Source organism: Myotis nattereri, assembly GCF_964212035.1.
Source record: "Myotis nattereri genome assembly, chromosome: 5".
Classification (NCBI taxonomy): domain Eukaryota; kingdom Metazoa; phylum Chordata; class Mammalia; order Chiroptera; family Vespertilionidae; genus Myotis; species Myotis nattereri.
The window spans coordinates 72,617,857-72,625,807 of NC_138080.1; the positions used below are offsets into that span (position 1 = coordinate 72,617,857).

The 7,951-nt window shown below is 59.9% G+C and overlaps 1 protein-coding gene across 1 annotated transcript; it reads right to left on the reverse strand.

The window, feature by feature from the left end:
- Positions 1 to 411: 411 nt before the first annotated feature.
- FGFR4 (fibroblast growth factor receptor 4) lies at positions 412 to 7,602 on the reverse strand (the record flags this gene model as incomplete). The annotated part of the gene is given in 19 exon segments (XM_081093092.1): positions 412 to 1,127; positions 1,226 to 1,331; positions 1,594 to 1,731; positions 1,952 to 2,022; positions 2,104 to 2,226; positions 2,582 to 2,772; positions 2,855 to 2,965; positions 4,182 to 4,303; positions 4,392 to 4,537; positions 4,636 to 4,829; positions 5,157 to 5,295; positions 5,417 to 5,607; positions 6,134 to 6,257; positions 6,752 to 6,918; positions 7,034 to 7,105; positions 7,193 to 7,463; positions 7,467 to 7,558; positions 7,561 to 7,582; positions 7,585 to 7,602. Coding segments are annotated over 19 exon segments (2,445 nt in total). The 3' UTR covers positions 412 to 980.
- Between the last annotated feature and the right edge of the window lie 349 nt (positions 7,603 to 7,951).

The window sequence follows — 7,951 nt, forward strand, 5'->3', positions numbered from 1 at the left end:
CTCCCAGCCTGAGCGGCAGAGCGTGGGAGCAGGCGGCAGCCTCGAAGTTGGGTTTTGGGCTTTCATGCTGTGTTAACTGTCAGCTTGGTTAATGCTGAGCAGATGGGGGAGGGGCACTGCCAGCTCCCTTGGCAACAGCCCAGGTCACGCATGTGCACGGGGTCCAGGAGTCCTGCCCCGTGGATGGTGCTGTGTGGACTCCTCTGCCCACAGCGCCCGTTCACACCATCACATACACAAGATGGTGCGGGTGAGAAACAGACCAGGACAGAGGCCCACCCCGAGGCAGCTGGAGGTGGAGGTGGGCCCAAGGCCTGGCACAGAGGCCTGTCAATCTGTCACCTAGGCAGAGCCCCGGCTTGGGGATCCCTCCACCCTTTCCCCCCTCCATCTGGGACGCAAGGCACACATCAGGCACAATGAGATTTATTTCAAAATAATAATTTATAAAAGGCCATTTGCTTCTGTGTTTTCGGCAGGCTTCCAGCGTCAGCTAGGAGCACAGGGGCCAAGCTCCTTCCACCAAGATGCTGGGACAAGCAGCAAAGGGGGAGGGGGGGCCACCTGAGGGAAGGGGGTTCAGAGGCCCAAGATCTCTCTTGGTGTAGGGAAGCAGGGAGGTTCCAGGCTCTGTAGCCAGGTTCAGCCAAACCCTTGAAATCAGGATCAAGTGTCAAGGCCCAGATGCCAAGCAGAGCCCTATATTCAGGCTATTAGAATGCTCGGGCCATGACTCCCAGGGCAAGGGCTGGGCCTTGAGACTAGGGTTGAATTCTGAGTTGGGAACCCAAGGCCAGAGCCAGAAGCCTCAACTAGGGACCCCAGGACCAAGGACAGACTTCCCCAAAGCAAAACCAGAGACCTTGGACAGGACCCTGAAGTTGGACTGGGGCTGCCAAGATCAAGCACCACCAGGCTGCAACAGAGCCAGGAGGCCCAAGGCTGCTGGCTGTCCTGCCTGTACAACCTCCTGCTCCTGCTCAAGTCTGCACCCCAGGACAGGGGAAGGAAGTGGGCCCCAGGGGCAGGGGGTCATGGCTGAAGACAGAGTCACTGGAGGAGCAGGTGCTGCTGGCGTCCCCACCGGCTGGGGAGTAGGGTCCAAAGGTCAGGCGGAGGTCCAGGTACTGCGGGGAACAGTGCTGGTCAGCCCTGATGGTCAGCTCAGGTAAAGCCCAAAGGGGAGTGGGCAGAGGGTGGTCACGGGACGGGAGAGGAGAAGTACCTCCTCAGAGATGGCCAGCAGGACCTTGTCCAGTGCCTCCACCAGCTGCTTGAAAGTGGGCCTCTGAGAGGGCGCCGCATGCCAGCACTCACGCATCAGCCCATACCTGAGAGGTGGGCAGGGTCAGAAGCACCCACAGGCCTGAGTGAAGGGAGGACCTCGTGGCCCTCGTGGGTGGGCAGGGGAGGTTGGGGTCTACTGAGGGGTGGGTGAAAGGGCACAGAAGCCAGGACCTCCCCACTGGGCCTGGGCCGAGGAGGTGACAGTCACAGGGAGTTGGTGCTGATCCCTCCCCGGGGCCAGACCCTGAGGCCAGGTCAGAGCAGAGGGTGAGGACTGGAAAGGGGGAGAGTAGGGCATGGCCTCACAGCTCTGGAGGGCAGTTCGGGGGCCGGTCCATCCGATGCCCCTCCCGCAGCAGTGAGAACAGTTCCTCCACGGGGATGCCAGGGTATGGGGAGCCCCCAAGGGTGAAGATCTCCCACAGCAGGATCCCGAATGACCACCTGGAGGCAGAATCAGGGCTCAGCAGGGCACAGCTTCACTCCCTGCTCCTGGGGCTGGGATGGGGGGGCCCCGCAGGCATAATTCACCAAGCGGGGGTGGAGATAGGAGCTTTTTTTGGAGTTTGTTTCAACTCAGGTCCCAGGGCTATGCGACCTTGGGCAAACGCTTTGCCTTTTCTGTGGGGTAGGACAAGGATCCTGGCAGACACTCAGGACTCACACATCACTCTGGTGTGTGTAGACTCGGTCAAACAAGGCCTCCGGTGCCATCCACTTGACAGGCAGGCGGCCCTGGGAGGGAGAGGAGGAGGCATTGGTGCCAGTCCCACAGGTCCTGCCCCCTGCCCCCCAGCTCTGCCCTGCCCCCCTCACGTTGCTGGTTTTCTTGTAGTAGTCAATGTGGTGGACGCCTCGGGCCAGTCCAAAGTCAGCGATCTTCATCACATTGTCCTCTGTCACCAGCACGTTACGGGCAGCCAGGTCTCGGTGGATGCACTGGGGACAGGGCAGGGGACTTAGGCTTATTAGGACACATAGCATCTCACGGTAACCTTGGTGGGTAGGATCATCACCCATTTTACAGATGAGGAAGTCAGGATGCAGAGGGCAGACCCGAGCAGTCCAGCCTCAGGGCCCTCACGTTCTCTCATGTGGCCTCTTTACCTGCCCTGCCTACGGTTAGGGAGGATGTGAGGACGGAATGGGACAGGCACTGAAATCTACATACAGCAGGACTTAGGGTAACGAGAAAGGGGAGAGAGGGAGAAGTTGGAGACATTGAATGCCAGGGTCATAAAGATACGGAGATGGAGCAGTCGGCGGTGGCCCGGAGTGCCGCTACTGCCCTCACCTTTCGAGACTCCAGGTACTGCATGCCTCGGGCCACCTGGTAGGCGCAGGAGACCAGGGCAGGGAAGGAGAGCGGCCCCTCACTGCTCCGAGGCCCATCGGGGCTGAGGTCGGGGCCCGGGGGGCGCCGGGCCCGCAGGAACTCCCGCAGGTTTCCCTTGGCAGCACACTCCACAATCACGTACAGGGGGCCTGCAAAGGCGAGGGAGACCGGGAGGCTGCCGAGGCTGTGCTCCCGCCACAACCACCCCCACCCGGGCCCACCTCACCCCACCTTCTTGGGTGCAGACACCCAGCAGGTTAATAATATTTTTGTGTTGACCGATCAGCTTCATCACTTCCATCTCAGAGACCAGATCTGCCAAGTCCTTGTCAGAGGCGTTGTCTGCAAGGGCGACAGCCAGGGTGACTACACAGGGCAGGCTGTAGGGTGGGGGAGAGGACATGAAGCGCTGGACCAGGAGGCAAGAAGGTCTGGGACTGAGTCCCCACTAGGCTGCGTAGCCTTGATAAAGTCACCTAACCTTTCAGAGCCTGTCCCATTCTGCCCTCTGAATCCTCTTGTGTGAGATGGGATACCGTATCATGCCCTCCCTCTCAGAGCGGTTGTGAGGATGCAACAAGAATCAAGGATCTAAAAGAAGTAGGCCTGCCGGTGAGGGGCCAGGAAACAGGAGAGGGGGAAGAGCTCTGAACAGGAAGGAAGCTTGTCCGCAGGGCTTGGCATTAGTCCCTGAATGGGGTGAGGGCTCCTGGGGGCGGAAAGCAGGCTGGCGCCCTGAGGTCTGTCTGACCAGGGCCTGGCGTCCATCTGGCCTGGGAATTCAGGGAGCCGCCAGTGGGGCACAGCTAGGGGAGGCCTGGAAGAAGGCTGTGGAGCAGGGGCGGGCCCTCAGGGCTGACCCGTGGCCCTGGGCCAATGACATACCCTCCCCACCAGACCTCGCAATGCACATTTCTCAATCTCTGCCTCCGGGAAAGTGCCAGGTGGCCCCAGCTGTGCAGAGAGGAGCTGGGGGTAAGGGGGCGGAGAACAGAACAGTGGTTTGGGCCACTCTGGTAGAGGGGCCTGGGAGACAGCAGTGAGAGGCCCCTGTGGTAGATTCCAGGAGTGGCCTAGGCACCTTGGGGCTCCTGCTTAGAGGCTGGGACTGAATTTGAGCAGAAAGGCTGTTCTCAAGTGATAGAAACAACAGGACAGACCTGGGAAGGGCCGTGGGGGAGGCCCAGGGTGTGGCTTGAGGGGAATGAGGTGGTGTCCTACACAGCTGACAAGGTTACTTGAGGCCAAAGCTTACATAGGGTCAGGGCAGACAGGGGATAGTAAACCCCAGTTACCCCAAGTCCTTATAGTCACCATCATCCCAAAGGGTAAGATTTTATGCATCAGGAATTTTTATGAACCTAGGGTCCTGAGGTAGGGACATGTGAGGAAACTGAGGCTCAGAAGTGACTTGTCAGAGTCAGTAGCAGAGTTGGGCCTCAGGCCCAAGGGTGGGATCCGACAGCCTCTCCTGGGCCCCAGTGCTCACCTGATAGCACTATGAGCTCCTTCCGTTAGTCCCAAGGCCACAGTACCTCCCCCAGGCCGCCACACTCACCCTTGAGCATCTTGACAGCCACGGTGCTGGCTTGGTCAGGCTGGGCCGGGTCCATGCCTAAGGCCTCTGCACGCACCACCTGCCCAAAGCAGCCCTCGCCCAGGGGCTTCCCAAGCACCAGCCTAGAAATCAAGAAAGCTGAGGTCTCAACCGTCCGGGCGTCCTTCCTGCCTGGAGCCTGCATCCACACCCTCACGCTGCACAGCATACCTGTCCCGGGGGAACTCCCACTGCGGGTCCAGAGGGAGGTCTAGACTCACGAGGCCAGCAAGCAAGGGGGGGCCGCTGGAGGAAAGACGGACGCCCCGCACCAGGGACGAGCTTGACTTGGCTGAGGAGCCTGACTCCAGGGAGAACTGCAAAGGGGAGCCTTGGTTGGCCGGCTGGCCCTGAGCCGTGGTGGGCTGGCAGGCCGAGCCTCACTATGGGACACGGGGGCGGGGATGCGCAGTACCTGTCGGGCCAGAGGGAAGCGGGACAGCTTCTGCACCGTGGCGGGCTGCCGGGAGTGCCGGCCGTGCAGCACCTGTCGGCGATACAGGCCGGCCAGCAGCAGGAGCACCACTAACACCAGAGAGCCCGCCGCGTACAGGATGATGTCTGTGTACCTGGCATCGGGCGCTGTTGCTGTCCATGTGAGGTCCTCCTCTGTCCACAGACACATAACTGACCCGTCAGTGGTCAGATGGCTGGCCCTATACCCTCTAACTCAGGCCCTCACAGCTCCCGCCACACACGGATGCACATACCAAGAAAACTGTAATTATACTCAGTCCCACATAGTCCTGGGTCCCACCGACAGTCACATGTCGACATGCAGAGGGTCTGCTACATGCAGAATCCAACACAAAACCACACGCCATGTCCCGAGCTTAGATCCCACAGGCCAAGGGGTAGTGTCCACCCGCAGGTCACAGCCCACTGCCGGATCAGAGTCGGACCCTGAAGCCTCTCCTGGCCACCTCAGGTGCTCACCTGGCAGCACAGTGAGCCAGGCCGACTGGTAGGAGAGGCCAATGGAGTTGCCTGCCAGACAGGTGTACTCGCCTGCGTCCTCGGCCGACACGTTACGAAGGTATAGGACCTCTACCTCTGAGCTATTGATGTCTGTTGTCTGGGGATGGGAGACACATTCAGGGGTCACAGCAGAGCCCGGGGTCAGGAAGGGAGCTGGTAATCACCCTCCCCACCATGGGAGAAGGGTAGGGAGGGCTCAGGCACCGCAGGGGCTGGACCTTCAAGACTTGCACATAAGGGAAGCCGTCGGCACCGAAGTTGCTGCCGTTGATGACAATGTGCTTCAGCCACTGGATGTGAGGCTGGGCGTCACTGTACACCTTGCATAGCAGCTCCACGTCACTGCCCACTACCGCTGTGGTATTGGCCGGGAGCCCTGCCTGCAGGATGGGCCGGTGCGGGGACCGCTCTGGGGGCCGGGCCGGGCCGTCAACCCTGACCAGCGGTACCCACAGAAGCACCCTGGTCACCTGCCTCCAACTTTCCCAGCTCAAGGGAGAGACCTTCCTGATATGCAGCTCAGACCTTGTCTGTCTTCTGCTTACCCCGCTTAAACCTTCCATGGCTCCCCATTGCCTTTGGGGTCCAGGACAATTTCTCAGCCTCGCATTCAGAACCCTTCATGGCCTGGCTCCCCATGGAAATGCCACACCCCAGGCATACATCTCCCCACAAATGCATTATAGTCTTTACACTGAAGGCCTTTACTGAACCCGTGCCTTCTGCCTCAATGTCTTCCCTACTTTTCTTCTTGGCTAATCTCCGCTCCTCCGGGCCCACGTTACCCTCTGTGCGCCCCTCACGCCCACCAGCACACTTGAAACAAGTTTGAGTGACTCATCTAAGACTCAGTCCATGTTGCCTGCCAGACTGGGCTCTAACTGAGGGCATATTCTGGTCCACCCCCACACTGCCTCGCTTGCCCCTCCGCTCACCCAGCACGTCCAGCAGGTAGCTGTAGCGGATGCTGCCCACCGGATTCTCCACAAGGCAGGTGTATGTGCCACGATCTGAGGGCACCACGCTTTCCATCACCAGGCTCCAGTGCTGATGGCGCAGCTGTGGGGAGGGGAAGGGTCCACGAGGGGCCACTAACCCATGCCCCTGAGGGGAGTAGGGTGGGAGAGAGGGAGAGGGCAAGGCCAGGGACTTTGGGACAAAGGAGAAGACTCCAAGAAATGTCTGAGCCCTGAGTTTTAGGTTGGCCTCTTCCTAGCTGTGCCACCTTTGCCAGTCTTTGTCCTCTGAGCCTCAGTTTCCTCATTACAGCCTGGAGCTGACCTTGCAGGGTCTGGCCATGAGAATGAGCTGCCCAGACTTACGGATGCGGGTCAGGGATCCTTCCTCCTTTAGAAATGGAGTCGCTCGAGAGGCTAAGTCACTTGCCAGAGTGGCGGAGCGGGAACTTGAACCAGAGCTGTCCAAGTCCGCAGCCTAGTGCTTCTTCTGGGGCCACACAGCGGCCTTCTTTATTCAAGAAGGAACTGGGGGTTGGTTTATAGGTATGAGGGGGCCGGTGGGGGAGCAGGTGGCCTTGGAACCCAGAGACTCACCCGAACGCCTCCAATGCGATGCTCCCCGTGAAAGTCCTGTCCATCTTTGAGCCAGCGGATCGTGGGCGTGGGGTTTCCTGCCGCTGGACAGCGGAACTTGACGGTGTTCCCAGCAGGCACTGCATGCAGTTTCTTCTCCATGCGCTGGGGGTGTGTCCAGTAGGGTGCTGGAGGGGAAGGAAGAACTTAGTGCCCCCAGGGTGACTACCTGCTTCCGCACAGGTCTCTTCTCAGGGAGCAGCTGGGAGGTAGGGAAATGAGTCCTTGAGGACTTATACTGACCATGCTGTGGGTAAACGTGCCCATTTGAAGGGCCATTGTGTTCCTCATCACCATTGCTGGAGGTCGAGGAGTCTATGTCAGGGGTAGAGGGAGATAGATGAGGCCAGGACAGGAGAGTCTCTCCCTGGGCACCCCTCAGCCCCTGCCAGACCCCCTTACCATCCATAACCAACGTGACATTGTGCAGGACGAACAGGGAGCCTCGTGCCAGGCAGAGGTAGTGCCCAACATCCTCGGGTAGGAAGCTGGCGATCTCCAAGCGGCCCCTCCAGCCTCGTACCCGGCCAGCAGGTGCCAGGCGACTGCCCTCTTTGTACCAGTGGCCACCACGCTCAGCCTTCCCACAGCATAACTGCACAGGCTGCCCAAGGACCACCGTCAGCTCCTGTTCTGGCTGCTCCGGGCTGGGGGCCAGGCAGGGCTCTGTGGGTCAAGGGCAGAGGTCAATGAGCCCCGCAGCCACAGTTGAGGCAGCCCCCACATAGAGAGAACATGCTGCACATGCAGGGCACGAGCACCTCAGACACATGCTGGACACCTACTACCCCTCAACATACGCACAGCCACATGCTCTAGATGCTACAGGCAGAGGTAAGGCCATGCCTCTGATGCACATCACACACACACGGTGAGTAGCACACCTGCTGGGCTGAACATGACACTGTCCAACACACACACACGCACACGCACACGCACGCGCACACACAAGGCGCATGCTACAGGACACACATCACACCACTCCAAGGCATAATACCCTCCCAGTGCATACACCACACGTGAGGCCTGGGCCTCCCAAGCCACACACACACTGCACAGAACACACACACACACACATCCAAGGGGCTCACCACCAGCTCTGCAGCCCAGCTCAGGGCCCTGGGCCCTGCAAGGCCAGTCCTCTTTCGTGGACACAGAGAT